Source organism: Apodemus sylvaticus, chromosome 16 (genome assembly GCF_947179515.1).
Source record: "Apodemus sylvaticus chromosome 16, mApoSyl1.1, whole genome shotgun sequence".
Classification (NCBI taxonomy): domain Eukaryota; kingdom Metazoa; phylum Chordata; class Mammalia; order Rodentia; family Muridae; genus Apodemus; species Apodemus sylvaticus.
This window is the reverse complement of record NC_067487.1, coordinates 69,268,421-69,287,680: the sequence shown is the minus strand read 5'-3', so window position 1 is coordinate 69,287,680 and position 19,260 is coordinate 69,268,421. Positions and strand designations below refer to the sequence as shown.

Sequence of the window (19,260 nt, the reverse complement as noted above, 5' to 3'; positions counted from 1 at the left end):
TTGCTGCTGTTTTGTCTCCATCCACTCCCCACCCCACCCCCATCTCAAGGTAGAGGTGTTTATATTTTTAAACAATTAACGACCTTGTCTGCTTCAGTCTCTGTGCCCTACCAGAGGAGCTCACAACCATCAGGAGTCAATTTCCTTAATGAATATTTGATATATATTAGTGAGTCTTCATGTAGCTGTGTTGAGACTCTAATGATGCAAATAATCTGATTACCATAAGCAGCACGATTACTGTGAAGGACACCAGCCTTCTGCTCAGGCCTTGCTGAGAGCTAATTAGTGATTAGCTGGCATCCTTGAGCAGCTGCTGGGCTACAGCCTGGGCTCAACGGGGGCTGTTTTGAGGCCCCGGGGTGGCAAATGTGAAAGGTCTCCTAGACTCATGGCTTTGTAAGAGGCTGAGGATAAGTGAGGGGTGAGGGTTCAGTCACTGGTACAGCTCACGGAGCACTGCAGAGGAGGGGATAGGAAGTGTAGGAGCTGGAAAAGGGAGAAGGGCAGTGAAGCCCCAGCCTCTAGACACAGCACAGCCAGGATCATCACAAACTCAGCAGCTGCAATGACTTGCCCTGGGACCACACAAGACATACTGCTTCAACAGCGTCATGGATGGGCAGGAACTGTGGCTGGCTCATGGACCCCGCCCTTTACTGCTGGACCACAGGCAGTATGGGCTTGAGGATGGGGGGAGGGGCTAGTTGCATACCCTCTGGTGAGACTAGACTCCAATGGATAGTTCCAATATTAAGGCCACAGAGAAGGCCTGAATACAGCCCAGAAAAACACAAACAAAACAAATGAACAAGAGCACAGGAAAGAGATTATTGGTAGGGACAGGACATGGGAAGGGGAGAGAGGCAGATGAGGGAATTCTAAATACATTACATCCATGCATGAAACAAAGAACAAAATAAATGAACTTATCTCATACAAGAAAAACTCATTTAAAAATTTTAGTAGTTAGCGAAAATATCATCATATAAACAAATAGGTAATTATTGAGCTATTGGTAAGAGGTAAAATAAATCTAACGTTCTTCAACAAAAACATTTTCAATGTAATTTTACTCTTCTGAACTTTGGGAAGACTGGCCTGAGCACCCCTTTAAAAGATGATGTGGAAATTTTGCTGATGCCTGTCTGAAGCGTAGTGATAGCTGAATATTTGTTCTCATGCAACGTGGTTGACATAATCAGATTCTCTGAGCCTTCATACAAATACTGAGTTCTCCTCCTTCAGCTTGCAGTTGCTGCCTGAGGTTTTTGCCATGAAGAATCTTATGAATTCAGTTCTTCCTCACCAGCTAGGCTGTGGAAGAGACAGGGTACAGGGGACAAGGGACAAGTTCTAGGTGTCCCTCATAATGTGTGGGCCACTGAGCCTGGGAAGGGGCCATCACATGAGCAAGAACACAGAATTTTCATCTGACGTTGGTTACCTGTGCTGCTCAAACTCTCGGGTGCACAGTAGTCAACGGGGTTGGGAGGGACACCCGTCATCTGATCCAGCCATTTGGAGAGGCAGAGAGACTCTAGATTATTGTTTTATTTTATATTTATGCGTGTTTTGCCTGCACATATGCATGCATACCATAAATGTGTCTAGTAATCACCAGATCTCCTGGAACTGGAATCACTAATGGTTGTGACCCACCAAGGCAGATGCTGGGAGCCCAGCCCTCTGCAAGAGCAGGAAGAGTTCTTAACCACTGAGTTATATCTTCACTTACAAGACTTTGCTCGTAACAAACTCTTCAGTGACCAAGTCTCAGGATCAAGACACCATACTACTTTTGTTTTACCTTTAAAGCTGAAACCTTTGATGAACCCAAAGGATACCATGTTATTCACAAATGAATGTAAACATACACAATTGGTCATTGAAAAGTTTCTTTTTTAAAAGTATGGAATGTTCTTTCTAATGAAAAAGAAATATAAATCAGGAAGGGAAGGCATTTCCCTCCATTTAAATCCAGAGAGAGGATATTTATAAGTCTGGCTGACTGCGTTGCATCATAGAATTTAATTTTGGTTGCATTTCCCAAGCCTAGTCTCAGTGGAGCTCGTTGTCCACAAGATGGTGCTGCTGGGCCACCTCGCTCTTGGGAGGCGCCCGCCCTGGATCTGTCCAGGTGTCTGGTGAGCAGCAGGGGAGTGAGACAGAGATGAGAGGAAGTCTCTGAGCCTATTGCAGCAGTAATTATTTCCACATGATCTCCATGACCCTCTGCTCCAAATTAATGAATCACAGGCTCTGAGACAGAATCATTAGGAGGTTGAAAAGAAAAATAAAATAAAATAAAAAAAGAAGAAGAAAAGTGAAGGCCCCAGGAAATATGGGATGTCACATTTCAATCTGTCTCTTATTTTTTTGACAACAACGGTTGAGCAAGTCAATATGCAGGTGCCGGGGAAGGCAAACACCTGTATGGGCAGGTGTATGGGCATGTGGATGGGCATGTGGATGGGTAGATGGGCAGGTGGATGGGCAGGTGGATGGGCAGATGGATGGGCAGGTGGATAGGCAGGTGGATAGGCAGGTGGATGGGTAGATGGGCAGGTGGATGGGCAGGTGGATAGGCAGGTGGATAGGCAGGTGGATGGGTAGATGGGCAGGTGGATGGGCAGATGGATGGGCAGGTGGATGGGCAGGTGGATGGGCAGGTGGATGGGCAGGTGGATGGGCAGGTGGATGGGTAGATGGGCAGGTGGATAGGCAGGTGGATAGGCAGGTGGATGGGCAGGTGGATAGGCAGGTGGATGGTCAGGTAGATTGGCAGGTGGATGGGTAGATGGGCAGGTGGATAGGCAGGTGGATGGGTAGATGGAGGAAACACTAGCTAAAGACACCTAGAGCACAGGCTTGAGAAGGTGATGGGGGAGCAGAGGGGACCATGTGATGCTCTGCTGAGACTTAGAGCAGCAGTGGAGCCTGGAGACAATCTATGACCAGCACAGAGGCAGCATCCAGAGGGAGCAGGTCACAAGCCTCTAGGTGGGACTGTGCACAATGGATGCTTGCTCACAGGGGTTGCCAACAGAAGAACCAGGGAGATGAGGCTGATAACAACTGTCTTGGGCTTGGTGCCAGCTCACTAGGTACAAGTGCCATTTCAAGTGAGCAAAGTCCAGATGCACAGAGCCTAAACCTCTCATTCAAACTTCAGCAGGCAGCAAGAAGCAGACCCTGATCTGGACCCCTATAGTGCTGGCCAAAGGCCACATTTTCAGTCCTTCAGAAGGGAAGGTTATGGACCCATACTAGAGAGACTGGCTTGGAGATAGCAGCCTGTAAGGTGAATGGTGTTGAGTCTGGAACTGTTTTTCTGCTCATACTCAGGAATCTTCAGATCTGAACAAAGTAGTTTGCATTAGTAAGATTTAACCACACAACAGAAAAGTAATCCTTAGATTAGGCCTCGTCACACAAGGCTGCAATCCCAGCTACTGCGGAGCTGAGGCAGGGGGATTGGACATTCAAGGTCAGCCTTAGCTATTGGGTGAATTCAAGGCCAACTTGGTTAACTTAGACACCACCACCCCCCACGCACACACACACTTCAAAATAGAAAATAAAAACAGGGCTGGAATATATGCAGCTCAGTGGAAAAGAATTGGGCCAGAATGTTTCAAGGCCCTTGGGTCAAGTCCAAATTCTGGAGAAAAGAGGGGAAGACAATAAATCCATGAATAGATAAGCCAAGTTCCCCAGCATGGAAAGTAGCCTCTGCAGGTAGCTTGAGCGTTCTGAAAATCACAGTCATTCTTTCCAGAGAGCAGGGTAAGAGTCAAGTCAAGCTACAGGGGGCCAAGGCGACTCTGAGGCACTGGGGACATCTGCATCAGTAAGGATAATCCAGGGAGACAGAGGATGGTGACTGATTTTGTCTGTAATCAGCAGTGTATTCTAGCAGTGGCCGGAGATGCTAAAAGCAGGGACCATGCAGAGCAGAGTGGATTAGCAGAAACAAGTCTAAAACCACAAACAAAAGTCCATAAAGCAGTTCGTAGGACGTGCTGGGTCCTAAACTTGGAGACTGGGGCTCAGGTTGACATCTGAGACCATGAAAAGTATCCACTGGCTTTCTACCTTCCTGAACTACACAAGGGGAGAATTTAAATCTTGCTTCAGGAAAAGATGCTGCATGATCTGCTCGGGATACAGGCTTGGGATGATCCTCTGCAGTCCTCGAGATGAAGTAAAGGTCGCACACCTTCAAGCCTACCATGCTTTTCACTCTATGTCCACCTTGTGGCCCGTGGGGTCCATACTGTGAACAGGGCCCAACGCAGCGCCGCCAACTCATTTACAAGATTATGAGTTGTTGTTGTTTGAGACTTGATCTTAAGCACGAACTTGCTTAATGTCAACTTAAGCAGGAACTTGCAGATGTCAGCATTGTTTTGCAAAGTGTCATCGTGACCATTAAGCATCAAGTGTCAAAAGGTAGACATGCTTGGTAGAAGTTTAAAATTGAAAGTGAACCCTAGGAGGGGCTGTCCTGGCTAAAAGCTGGGATGCGAGCCCCCGGAGGGTACCCGCTCACCTTGTCCCACTCCTGTCACACTCTGGCTTGCCCATGTTCCCATCTCTAGGTTGCACTGACTCTGCCTCAGCTCCCCCCCCCCCCCCACACACACACACACTCACTGTCAAGCACAGGAATTCCAAGTTCCCCATTACCCAACTACAAAGGAAGGTAGCAGCCTCTTCTTTTGCATAATGGGTACAAAGTACTCCTGGGAAAACATAAGGAAGGACAAGAAGTGTGGAAGAAGACTGTGCAAAGTGAAAGCACAGTGTCTCCTCACTCCCCAATATATGGTCAATGCTTAGAAGTCACCCCTTAACTATGAGGGGTCTCAAAATGACAAAGGGGATCAGCATGTTGGAAACCCATGCCCAACTCTCCCTAGGAGGCTCCAGGCCAGGTGCTAATCTCAGACACAATTATCCCTCAGACCCTCGAAGCCTTGTAGTGACACCGAGTCACCGTAAAGGAAAGTGCTGCCCAGAAAAGTATTCCTCCAGCCACTTTCTGATGAAGGACACTGACTTTGATACTTATGAAAAGTTAGCTTCTAGCTCTCAACAGCTGAACTTATTAGAATTTGGGAAAACTGCTTGCTTCTTAATCCTGAAATTAGACAGTCCCCAAAGCTTTCCTCTTTAAAACCAAAACAACAACAGCAACAACAAAACCCAATCATCCTGGTTAAAAACAAGCATCAGGGAGAGATGTTCAGACAGAACTTTTCCAGAGACAGTGATTTCTATTAGGGTTCTAGAAAGGTGACCAAAGGTAAATGGATCAGACAATAACAAAGATGGAGGGAGACAGTCTACAAGGGCCTGACAGACACTGCGCTCAACTCCAGTATTTATATCTTCTAGTTGAAAAATGCCGACTGTCGCTGCAATGATCCTTGAGCTTACTTCTAATCTAAACCTTAGAAAAGCACCAGGGGCAGACATGGTCCATCGGTGTAAAAAGGCTGATGCAAAGAACTGGAGACAACCGGTTTCTGCCCCCCAGGGGAGACGCTCAGTCCATAGGAAGCATTGTTGATGTTAATCCAAGGGAAGACATTGCAGAGACTCAGGCTCAGGTTGACATCTGGGAGCAGAGGTGGGGAGAGGAACACAGAGAAAGGGCAGGAGCCAGGGGCTGCATGAGTGTGAGGCTGGATCCTGGGGTTACCAGGATGCTCTGTAGCAGTGAGAGCCCTGATCCAAGCCTGGCCTGTGAAACAAGAACCGATGACATCATAGCACGTGTCTGGCCACCATTTCCCTGGTGAGGATATGGCTGTGCCTCACAGTCATGCTTCTGAGGTCCAAGGGTGATTGTAAGAGAAGAGAGATGCTAAAGAGATGTAGAAAGCCTTACTCCCACAATACCTTGCCTTAGTTACGGTTTTACTGCTGTAAACAGACACCATGACCAAGGAAACTCCTATAAAGGACAATGTTTAATTGGCGCTGTCTTACAAATTCAGAGGTTCAGAGGTTCAGCCCATTATCATCAAGGTGGGAGCATGGCAGCATCCAGGCAGACATGGGGCTGGAGGAGCTGAGAGTTCTACCTCTTGATCCAAAGGCAGCTACAAGACTGGGCTCCAGGCAGCTAGGATGAAAATCTTAGAGCCCACGGCCACAGTGACACACTTCCTCCAATAAGGCCACACCTACTCCAATAAAGTGACGCCTCCAAAGAGTACCATTCCCTGGGCCAAGTATATTCAAACCACCACATAGAAACCACCAACACCAGAAAATAATCACAAGAGTCTATCAAAGCAGTCAGATTCGACGTGCTAATTTGATGTGCTAATTCTTACTGATCTCTTAGTCAATAAGAGATTGACTTCACTTTCCTTTTCATTGCCTAAACACGAAAGGTTCTTAGTGGTTCTGTGGGAAGCTTTTAGAACTTTAGTAGGAGTCACGGCCACTAAGGAGAGGAGCAAGTGTGGCCCTCCAAGGACACTGGTGTCTTAACTGCTTACTCTAGTTCACACCAGCTAATGGGTCCTATTATAAATGCCTGTCACTACTAAGAGAAGCCTGGAGCGCTTAATGGGACTTTAAAGGACAAACGTAGAGATGAGGGGAATGTGGCACGTAGCTAATAAACTAGGATTTTTCGATAAGAGTCAATACGAAAACTTTATTGCCTGTTCATACAGCCCAGAGAAGGCAAAAACCAAAGAATAAAAAGAAAAAGCTGAAACCAACCCAAACAAAAGAACAAACACACAACAGATCCCAGAGAGTCCCAGGATTCACATACACAGAAAGTAAACACAAACTTGTCAGATATTAGCTTACACTTAGTATTCGAGTCTGACCAGTGATCCAGTTCTGTGTAAGAGCCCCATGCAGGTCACTCACCCAGGTCCCCAGTGAGAGAGCAGCCATGCTCACTCACACTGGCGTACACCCATGCTCACACTGGTGTACACCCATGCTCACACTGGTGTACACCCATGCTCACACTGGCGTACACCCAAGCTCACGCTGGCATACACCCATGCTCACACTGGCATACACCCATGCTCTCTCACACTGGCGTACACCCATGCTCACACTGGCGTACACCCATGCTCATGCTGGTGTACACCCATGCTCACTCACACTGGCGTACACCCATGCTCACACTGGCGTACACCCATGCTCACACTGGTGTACACCCATGCTCACACTGGTGTACATCCATGCTCACACTGGCGTACACCCATGCTCACACTGGCGTACACCCATGCTCACACTGGCGTACACCCATGCTCACGCTGGTGTACATTCATACTCACACTGGCGTACACCCATGCTCACACTGGCGTACACCCATGCTCACACTGGCGTACACCCATGCTCACGCTGGTGTACACTCCTGCTCAGGTGGCCGCACTTATTCCCGTGGAGTCCTTTTTGACCCAGAATCTTTAAGAACTAAGAGGAAACAGGACGTCCCTGGTGCTCACCCAGAGGGGTGAGAGAGGTCAAATGAGAGCCACAGCGGCCTCAAGTGCTCTAGAGGTCATGACTATCATATGACTGTGAGTTTAGAAACCTAGGGACAGAGAAGCCAGAGTTGCTGGCCTAAGTCAGTTAAGCAGAGCGCTCTCTGTTGTCTGTTGGCTCCTGCAGTGGGAAAGGTGAGCTTGTGAGCAAACAATACTTTACACTTCTAGAGACCTAGAGTTCCTCGTTGTCAGGAATTGGTGGACAACTAGAAGTGATGGACACACCTGTTATGAAGGGACAAGAAAGCAGATAGCCCGCAGATCATCCAGTTCAATGATGTATAAGGCCATTTGCGTGACTGAATCACTAGACAGTGAATCCGATGGTATTATTTCATTACCATCAGCATCCCAGGTTGAGACCAAATTTTATCTTCTTGGTCTAAGTGTCCCTGTCAACTCCCACTTGCTGTGGAGAGGCTCAGGAACTATGAGGTATGTTAATACCTTTGAGCAGTGGGACATCTTCCAAGCTGCCTATTAAGGTGGAATTTCTTAAAGGCTCACGATGAGGGAAGGCTGGACCTTTTTTTGTGGACACCGATAACTGGTACCATCTATATGCCTGTCGCCATCTAAAACTGAGCAGTGCTCCAGCAGATGTCAGAGGGGCATAGTGTTCTGCCCCATGCTAATCTATAGTAGATATAGATCCTATGTACTGAACAACAGAAAACAGACTTGGGCATGAAAGAAATGTTTCTAGGGTAATATTTAGAAATAGAACCAAAAAACATTGTCAGTGTCCACATGGTATTTTGTATCAGAAGTGGAATTTTACATTTTATACCTTGAGCTTACAATACCCCAAGAATTGATTAGACAGATGGAGAGGCTGTTAGGTCCAGGTTTGGGTGCACAGACTGCATAGCCAGGAGGCTGTGTTCTGCCTGAAGCTTTCCATGTAATCACAGGAAGAACACTAACGCTGAGTCACAGTGTCCTCTTCTGTAGAGCTGGCCTAATGAGTACATCTGCCTTCTTACCCTCAGAAGAGAAAAGCAGGGCCAATGACTTACTCCCTGAGAGCTTAGAACAGTGACTGACACATAGAAAATAATAGAAGATTTGGAGACCTTTGTAAATTACAAGGCTGTTACAAAAAAAAAAATGCATCCCCTCAGAGAGGATACCTAAGTAAAGAATTTAAAAGAACTTCATAAAAGACCTGGCTCCCCATATCATACCTAAAACCACAGCAAACCTCAAGCTGGCCTCTAGATTGTGCTAAAGCAGCCAATGCTTCTTCTTTTGTTCAGGGCAACAGCAAGCAGTTACCCTGGAAATCACAGCACCTTCCTGTGGAGAAATTTGGGGATGTGGTGGGGGTATAAATTCCTGGGCATCTTCAGGAGACTCAAGACAGGCAGTGCTCTTGCATGGTGGAGAGGCCTGAAGCACAGAGAGGTATCCTCATCCTGCAGAGAGCTCAGTGGTTAGGCATCCTTACACCAAGGCTACTTCACAAGTGGAAAGGCAGAGCCACTGCTTGGGAGCCGAGGGGAGGCCGGGCATGTGGGTGGGAAAGTACTGGAAGCAGACAGATGGACAAAAGCAGGAATGGACATAGACAGAGGGACTGAGCCGGGGATAGGACAGCACTGGCCATGGCCAAGAACTGTCAGTAGAGGTGGCAGCAGCTGCCTGCTCAGTGCTTGCTTACAAATTGCATTCTCCTTCCCACACCAAAACCTGTGCAGCCCTTGTCCTGGCTCGACCCCCATTTCAGATTTAGAACAAAGGACACAGCTGAACTCTCTGAGCTCTGACGGGACACTGAGTTCTGGGTTTCGCAGAGTCATGCCAAGAAATATTTTAAAAAAAAATTAAAAGAGGCTCCTACCCCTGACAAAATAAGCAATAGTTGGGATGGAGGGAGAGAGGGAGAGAGGGAGAGAGGGAGAGAGGGAGAGAGGGAGAGAGGGAGAGAGGGAAAGAGGGAGAGAGGGAGAAAGGGAGAGAGGGAGGGAGGGAGAAAGGAAAGGAGGGAGAGAGGGAGGGAGGGAGAAAGGGAGGGAGGGGGAAAGGGAGAAAGGGAGGGAGGGAGGGGGAGAGGGAGAAAGGGAGGGAGGGGGGGAGAGGGAGGGAGGGGGAGAGGGAGGGAGGGGGAGAGGGAGACAGAGGAAGAGGAGAGAGGGGGAGAGGGAGGGAGGGGGAGAGGGAGAGAGGGAGAGATGGAGAGGGGGAGGGAGGGGGAAAGGGGAAGAGGGAGGGAGGGAGAGGGAGGGAGGGAGAGGGAGGGAGGGAGAGAGTGCAGTTGCATCATTGACCCCCTCTGACCCAGACATCCTTGAGCAAACTTCCTAGTGGGATCAAAAGCACCAGTGCCTGCTTCTCTGATCTCTGACTCACTCAGGCACATTCCTATTTCTAGGGGCAGGACACAGGGAGGCACTCTGGTCCTCTCTGTCCAGAGGCTGGAGGAGGGAGGGGGCTTCCATTTTCTCTTGTGATTTCACAGGAATTACATAAAGGTTTGTTTTTCCCTCCACAAGGAGGGGCCTTCCTCCTCAGCTTCCTGCCACCTCTGTGCCCTGTGGAGACCATAGGGCAAGGCTGCAAGAAGGTGGGTCTCAGCTTCGGGTCCTTTCCTGACGGATCTCTTTTTTATGTTTAGAGAGATCTCATTTTAATTGACTGATAAAAGCCCAATGCCTCTTCTCTGCTGGCTGCCCGCGGGGACCGATCAGCCACATGTACTCAGAAGCCACTGTGTTGGGCAATGCAGATAAAATGCAGCATTTCTCCCAATCTCCCAAAGACCAGGAGGGCAGCAGAAGCCCTCCGAGGATTCCGCTGCTTTGCCAGCCAGCTACAGGGCGGACATTTGTTGCCCGAGGTCAGCGTGAAGACACAGGCTCCCTCCCACAGGAGCAGCCTCACTGCATGAGTCACCTCGTGTCATCATCCCCATGTCTCACAGGAAGAGCTGTCATTACCTGGATTTTTCTAGGGAAGAAGTCTAGAGCCTGGGACAAAAGTTTTCCTGAGACACAGAGGCAGCAAATGCCGGAGCAGGGGTCTCATTGTAAATCAGCCTTGTTTCCCACCCATACCCTCGGTGGTGAGAGCCTTGTTAGCACAGACTCACCCCTCCCAGTGGAAAATTACCTCAGCTATCAGGGAATGGGCTCTCTATGGGCTCTCTGTCTTGACCAGGGTGAGATTTCAGGGATTGGGGCACTATAGAGATTGCTGAACTACACACTGAAGTGCAGGACGTTTTATGTGAAGTCTATCACAGCTCAGTAAAAAGGAAGAAACCATATAATTCAATATGAATTCAACAGTCCTTCATTTTTCAGATAAATATGTCTTTCTGAGTTTGCCCCAAAATTCCCGTAAGAAGACTGAACTGAGTTAGAAACTTGACGGCTGGGTCATGTGAACACAGCCAGTGAAATGGACTCTGAACAGAAGCCAGGACATGAATGGAGTCATGGCTCACCATCATGGCCCCTAGCCTGCCTGCTCAACTGCTGGAAGGCAGCCTCCAGTGCCCAGGCAGGTGCCAGCCTCCCGGGACCTTTCAGCTGCAACCATGCACGGTCCTGTGCTGCCCACACAAGTGACATGTGCAACTCTGCCCACACCTGGCCTGTTCTAAGCCTGGAAAGTGGCACAAAAGGTTCCCTCCACCTTGAGCGTTCACCTCAGCTATGGCTGCAGACCCAGGAAGAACTGAGTCTGGTGTGATATGCAGGTGGACCTGGCCTTTGGCTCCTCTGGCTGTGACAGAGGCACAGTGATTAGCTTGCCTCTTGTGGGCATGTTGGTGGGATTTTGAAGAGGACTCTACTGGGACTTTGGCCAGCTCACCTGACCCGGGTAATGCTTGGTTTCTTGTGAGTCATTTTCAACTCCCTTAGGACCTGGGTTTCCAATATGACACTTTGCCCAGCCTCTCCCAGTGGGATTATATATCCCCCACAGGCAGTCTGCTTGGGTAGGGACAGGGCCATTCTGGATTCCCTGGCATGTCTACTTGCCCCCGATCTAGAGACGGCCCCCTGTGTGTGCGTATAGAGTTCCCCACTTTACCCCAGCAAACACCTTGTACGGCCTTCTCCCTCAGGCCACATGGCTGGTGGCTTCCTCAAACTGTGTCTTCTGCAGCAGACTGAGGGAGAAGCAACTCTGTGCCTTCCCCGTGTAGCAGGGAACCGACTTCCCAGAAGCCTCTCTGACCCCTCTCGCCTTGATTTCCCACTGGTGGGTGAGGAGGACCATGACTGCTTTCAGGAGCACCTTCTTGACCTTCTTGGGTGACCTGGTAACTCCCCTTAAGGGCGTGGAAGTCTTTGTTTCCTCTGCCTGCCCCACCCCCACTGCACCCCCCACCCCCACCCCGAGCCTCTGGCCTGAAAGTCTGAGGTAGCCACAAGAGCCAGAGAGAAGACAGCTGCACAGGAATTCCACTAAGCACAATGGCTGAGAATGGCCATGTTTTCCAGGGCTGGAAACTTGTAGAGGTCAGAGACCGCATGGATGCAAGCTGCCCTCACTCTCTCCAGTGCACAGCTCTCAGTCGTGGGCTGAGAGAAAACAAAGAAGGGTAGTAACGCTCAGTGCGTGAATTCCGTGGGGGAAGGCGCTTGCTTATTTAACTGGGTTATTCGTCGGATCTCGTGCTTCTAAGGGGGTCCCCTGGGCTCAAGCAAAGGAAAATCTGAATGGTCCCTTCCCTTGCTGCTGGCCATTCAGACATGCTCCAGAGTTGGAGGAAGAAAACTGCAGTCCAAAGTCACAACTGTAGCTCTCTCTCCAACATCATTCCGTGTCTGTGAGATGTCTCAAGTAAGTGGACTGAGTGGCTTCAAAATGGCCACCAATAGAAAACTCAGAAAATAAAACAAAAATGCCCTGAGATGCATCGTCACGTGACAGCCATGTGAGTGAGTGACAGGTCTGAGCTGGCTCTCCAGCCTAGAAGTCCCTTGGATGTTAACAGTGCCACAGGAGCTAAGAGCATTACAGTCCTGTCACCTGCAGGGACCTGGGGACTGTGTAAATGATACACAGGAGATGTGTGTATGTGCGTGCATGCACGTGTGTGCTTCATGAAAACGCTTCCTTTCCACAGCAGTGCCAACGCATACCGTAGTGTAGAGCCCAGCTGGGGGGTCCATTCGCAGACTCAGCCTGTGTCTTGGCTGCCTTTCAAAACTAAGGGGCAGAAATGGACCTCGTGGAGAGAGTGCACAGCAGCAGTCTTAAAATGTAAACTCAGCTCAACTGAACAACAGAGCGGAAGTCCATCCACCGTGTGCCCGGGACTGCAGAACTAGTAGAATGAAGACAGACAAACACTGCACGGGGCAGGCATGACTGCCACGTGTGCTTCAGGGCCAAGCGCAGGGAGGCAGAAAGGGCCGACTCCTGTTCTTAGCAGGAGGAGTCTGAGTCACAAATGCTGTGCTTCATGCTTAACTCAAAATGGTCTCTACTCTTTGCCACATCTTCAATCTGGGCCAGTCAGGGTCATGGTCTTTTACCAACTCACCTTATAGCCAGCTTACTAGCCAACATCAGGTCCAGGAAGGCCTGACATAAATTTAGTACAGAATTGTGCATCCACTGAACCAACAAGGTAAAGAGAGGCCTGGTTTTGTTTTTGCAAATACAGGGGACAAAATAAAACAAAACAAAAAACACCACTACAAAGTTTTTGAATAGAAAACTGAAATTCATTCAACTCAAAAACAGAGTACTAGGAATGGAAACATAAAAGAACATTAGGTAAGACATTCTGTGAATTGGTGAGAAACCCTCCCTGATCAGATGAAAATGGATTTTTGGCCTCTAGGAGTCACTGTAATGTTTGCCTGTGGAGGTTGTGGCTGCCACTGATGATGGGGGGCCTCTCCAGCGGAATTCCACCGTCAGAGGAGGACCCTTAGACTTCATGACATTCTTAGGCAAATGGATGGAACTAGAAAATATCATCCTGAGTGAGAGAACCCAATCACAAAAGAACACATGGTATGCACTCACTGATAAATGGATATTAGCCTAGAAGCTTGGAATACCCAAGACACAATTCACAGATCAAATGAAGCTCAAGAAGAAGGAAGAACAATGTATGGATACTGTGGTCCTTCTTAGAAGGGGGAACAAAATACCCATGGCAGGAGATACAGAGACAAAGTATGGAGCAGAGACTGAGGGAAAGGCCATCCAGAGACTGCCCCACCTAGGGATCCATCCCATATATAGTTACTATTGTGGATGCCAACAAGTGCTTGCTGACAGGAGCCTGATATAGCTGTCTCCTGAGAGTCTCTGCCAGTGCCTGACAAATACAGAGGTGGATGCTCTCAGCCAACCATTGAACTGAGCACAGGGTCTCCAATGGAGGAGGGAGAGAAAGGACCCAAGGAGCTGAAGGGGTTTGCAGCCCCATAGGAGGAACAACATGAACCAGCCAGTACCCCAGAGCTCCCAGGGACTAAACCACCAACCAAAGATTACACATAGAGGGACCCATGGCTCCAGCTGCCTATGTAGCAGAGGATGGCCTTGTTGATCATCAAAAGGAAGAGAGGCCCTTGGTCCTGAAAAGACTCAATGCCCCAGTACAGAGGAATGCCAGGGCAGGGAAGTGGGTGGGTGGATTGGTGAGCAGGGAGAGGGGGGAATGGGTAGAGATTTTTTGGGGGGGTGACCAAGAAAGGGGACAACATTTGAATCGTAAATAAAGAATATATCTAATTAAAAAATCATTCCCCCTCCAAAAGAAAAGAAAAGAAAAGAAAAGAAAAGAAAAGAAAAGAAAAGAAAAGAAAAGAAAAGAAAAGAAAAGAAGAAAAAGAAAGAAAGTGCTCCGGGCAGTTTGGGTGGTGCTGCCACGAGTCTGAGGGAAGAGGGAGCCTCAGTCAGATCATCTGCAGATGTGACAGCCATGTCCGCCATGCGTGTAACTGGTTTTCTTCATATGTTGTAAATCTTCCTTTCTTAGCTTTTAAACCCGAAGGCTTCTAACCACAGTGTGTCAGGAGATGGTTTACCTGTGTAACAACTTGCAAAAGGAACGGAAACACAAAAACCTTGGACATGACTGCCGGGAAGTCGGAATTACCTGCGCATGCTTTGAGACCCAGTGTCGGAGGACATTCAGGACCCGATTGGTGGCTGATCTCCGTATGATGAGCTCCTTGTCACACGTTCTCTCATTGTTAAATCCTTGGGAGGAAAAGAAACACACACTGCAGTTAGGGCCAGGCCGCAGGGAGTGGGAAAGGTCGTTTATTTTAGGACTCGTGTTACTGAAACTCACAAAATGCTACATTGTGGCAGGGAGGGAAAGAGGCTTCAGACCTGTGAACTCTGCTTACTCATTATGCTCTCCTGCCTGCCCACTGCAGGCACAGGTGCAATTACATGAATAATGAGCGCGTATTTATTAAAGGCCACCGAGGAAAGCTGGCATCCTGCTAATGACACCACTAACACTTCCATTTATACCTCTCACGAACCACATACAAAGCCAAGAGGGAACTTTAACAAAAGGACTGTAGCCAGTGTGGATTATAGCTTCACCACAGAGTGATCGGGGAGCCAATCCCACTGGGAGATGGAGGTGGACTTGCAGGTGAGACAGATGCTCTATTGTTCGTCTGCACACGAACAGTACAGCCTATGCTTGAAAAAGAAGTATTTAAAAGTCGCTAAAACTATGGATTCCAAATGTTCTCACCTCAGAAAACTTGTAAGTACACAAGATGATAGCTCTGATGATAGGTTTTAATCACCCCACAATGTAAATATGTAAAAGCGTCTCTTTTATATTCCATAAATAGATAATATTTATGTCATTGTTGTTTATCAGTTGAAAATAAAATAATTTGAAACAAAAAGACTGCCTGGTTTGAAGCAGCTGTCCTAGATCATTTCTTTGGGGAGCGGTCTCCAATGTCCCCCATGTTTCTGTCTAATAGAGTTGCTGTGACATTGCACTTACTAACTAATAACTGTTAAGTGTTTAGCACAGTTCCTTCACAACAGCAAGAGCTCAGAGGTCAGCCATTACTATAATGCAGTATTTCTCTGGTGTCTTTTTGTGGGGTGGGCAAGCATAATGATCTTGGGCTTTAGACATACCGGGCAAAGCTTCTACCTCAAACTCTATTCCCAGCTCTGGCCCCATGTCTGTGAGTCCCTCTGCACCACCATATCATGGTCTTAGTCACCTTTCTGTCATCAGTAAAACATTTAGTACTTCACACTGATTCCACCTTTAGAAATATTCTGTGATCCAACCATCTGTAAAGGCCTGTACTCTGATCTGCACAGTACAAGAGTGTCTCTGGGCTGCTGCCTCCGAGATATTCACTTTACTGATCTGAGTCAGGCACTGTCCCAGAGAGGTCATGAGTTTATAAGAAGAGCCACTGCATAGGAGACATGGTATCTCCACTTACAGACAAGCAGTATAAGAGAGACATTGCAAGTTGGCTAAGGTCCTGGAGCTAACAGTGTCTTTGAGCTTAGAAGTATCCCAAGCACTCTTAGTCAGATCTCGTTGCCTGGAGCCAGAGTTTTGGTCTTATGTTTCCTATCTGTAAACCAACTTATTTAAAAATGTATGCGTATTAGTTATTTGAAAATTAAAAATAACTATATTGATTTTCCTCCATTCCTCCCCCTGACTTTCCAGACCCATACACTTTCAATGTGTTCTCCATTCTCCCTCTGTCTCCCCTCCTGCCCACCCCCTCTGTCTTACTCTCCCTCTGTTTCCCCTCCTGCCCACCCCCTTCGTCTTACTCTCCCTCTCTGTCTCTCCAGACTGCTGGGTATAGAGCCATCCTCTGAAGTGTGGGTGACCTACTAGAATCCACACTATTAAAGAAGCCTGGCGCTCCCTCCTCCTTCATCAGTCCTAGAACACTGATGACTAAATTTTCAAGATCACACTTGGCCCAGTTCTGACGGCAGAGACTTTGCTGATTACAGTGAATGGAGATCATTTGCCTAGAAAAATAACCTTTCAACAGGAAACTAGCCTCTTGGTCAGAAGGTCCCCTGAAAAGTCTGCAACATACTGTAGTAACTCTGGGGAAGGACTGGATGGGAGAAGGAAGGTTTCAGGGTTATGAGAAGGAATATGTTCAACATACTATATAAACTTACATGAAAAAGTCCTGTAATTCAGTCCACGAACAGTACACAAGAAAAAGAAAAGGGCAAACCAAACATAGTATGTTCTTTTTCCCAAGTCATTATATCTCTACATGGCAATTATATAGACCAGTGTTTTGTTGGCCTTTGCTTTGTTTAATATTTTTAATATTAATATTAACATATTCTCTTAAGAAGCAGATCTAAAGCTCAGGTTTACACTTCTTTGCCTCCAACTCACCCACTCACAGGGACGGCACGGCCTGAGCCCTTCAGAGGAAACGCCAGTACTCTCTCTCTTTGGCCTTTCCCAGTGATCACATCTTTAACACTTACTAACACTTGGTAGATTATTTCTTGTGTCTCTTGTCACTATTCTAAGGCTGAGTTCCACACAAGTGTATTGCAGCTACAGTTCCTGGGTCCTATAGCTATAGTTCCTATATGACTTAACGTTAGCTCCTGTACATGACAGCTATAGCTTTTATACACACCCATAGCTCCTGTATACCACAGCTATAGTTCCCACACACCACACTTATGTTCCATCTATACCACATCTCCAGCTGCCGTACACCATAGCTCCTGTACACCACAGCTATAGAACAAGTACACCACGACTATGATTCATACATACCACATCTGCAGCCCCTGTACGCCACAGCTATAGCTCTGGTATACCATGTTAGCAATCCATCTAGGCTCTGCCCAGCAGTTACATGGCCATAGCCAGGTAGACCTGGCTTACTATAAAAGGGCAGATTGCTTTCTTCCTCGCTCTCTTGTTCTCTCTGACCCCTTTCTCCTCTCTTTCCCCATCTCCTTTCCCCTTCTCTCCATGTGTTCCTGTCCAGCCTATCCTTCTCCTTCTCCTCCTCCTCCTCCTCCTCTTCCTCCTCCTCCTCCTCTTCTTCTTTCTCTGCCTCTACTCCATTCTCAACTTTCCTTCCCATGCCCCTAATAACCTCTATTCCATACCATATCTGTCTTATGGCTGGTACCGCAGGGGAAAGGGGTGCCTCAGCATGGACTCAGTGAGGCACCCTTCCCACCTCACCATATCTGGCACTATCAAACATATCCTGCTTCCTTTTTTATAAAACACAGCTTACTACAGCTATCCCTGTGCACCACAGACACAGCTCCCATACACCACAGCTTTGGCTCACACAAACCACAGCCACAGCTCCTATATACCATCATTATAGTTCCTGTGTACTACGGCTATGACTCATACATAGCACAGCCACAGCTCCTGCGCATGACAACTATCACCCCATCCTCTGTTTGCCCAGTCTTCTAGGTGTGATCCCATGGTTAGGTCATTATCTTCAGGGAACCTGCTGCATTCCACAAACTGCACAGTACTGTGTGTGCAGGCGAGACATATTCCTCACTCTCACGCCGTTTCTTTCTCTGGCAGGGATGGAGATAGCCTTCCAAGCAGTTAAAGATGGAAACTATAAAGCCCCCAGGCCATGGAGATGAACAAGGCGCCTACCCCACATGACCTTCAAATTTATGTTCTGTAGGGTATGTACAGAATAACTTTCTTAGAATGAAGTAATGATGTGTGTTATGCCACAATCTAATAATTTAAAGGAAACAGGCCACTGCAGACAAGCAGGGGATGTGCACATGCGCCATCGTGAACATTAGTGTAACAGCGAGTCTGTGAGTGACAGGCTTCAGAGATGATGTCAGAGAGGGTGAGCACTTGATGTGGGAGCCACTGGTGCACACAGTTACGTCCATTTTAACGCACTGCTAGCAGTTCTCAGGAGACAAGGGACTGAAAATCCTACTCAATGCAGGGAGAGGGAGAATGTGAGTTACTATTTTATATATATGAAGCAGTTCTTGGTTCATCTCATTTCACTTATGCAAGGTCTATAATGACATTTCTATTCTCTCTAATTCTGCTCTCATTTCCAGGTAGCAAACTGAGGAGCACCCTGCTAACCTTGCCAGGACAGATTCCAGCACACAGAGGGTGACTGTTCTGGTAACTTCTGCTGAAGGGAGGGGGTCGTTGTGAATTAGAAGCCCTCAAACATGTCCTTACACTTGCAGACAAACCACGTTGTCCATCTTCTATGAGCTAGCTCATCATTATAATGCAGGCCTGCAGAAGGTAAAGTGTCAATCAAAGCATAACTTTATAATGTGAAGGGGCATCTTCTAGATGTCTGTTGGCAACATAAGAATGGAACAGTAAATGCAGCAGACTGAGGTCTGTATGTCTTATTTTTAACCCTTGTATAATGTGTTCTTATCCTTCAGTTTTTAAATATTTACTCCTGTTAATCTGAGGTCCCTCCTCCCCCACGTGCCATTAACTATAGCAATGTTGGAACATGGTCCAAGAACGTGTGATAATTCTGAGTGCCGGTGAGAAAACTAGAGTCTTATGACCTCCATTTTCTCAAAACACAAGATTTGGTCTTGGAATGTGCTTCTGTGCCCCTTCCAGGTATAGCAGACAGGAGTGAGTTTCCTTCAGATCATCCATCACAACTGGCTATTGGTATTTGTTCTTAATAACAAATTAAGACTCTTCTTAATACCCAGAGGATCAACTGTCTGATGTTCTGAATAAAGTTGG

At 47.6% G+C, this 19,260-nt stretch overlaps 1 protein-coding gene across 1 annotated transcript in view; it reads right to left on the bottom strand.

The window, feature by feature from the left end:
* Rasgrf2 (Ras protein specific guanine nucleotide releasing factor 2) overlaps nt 1-19,260 on the bottom strand; it is a 232,880-nt gene that overhangs the window by 29,316 nt on the left and 184,304 nt on the right. The window contains exon 19 of the mRNA XM_052159975.1: nt 14,614-14,717. Coding sequence (XP_052015935.1) covers nt 14,614-14,717 — 104 coding nt within the window. The remainder of the gene's footprint in view (nt 1-14,613; nt 14,718-19,260) is intronic.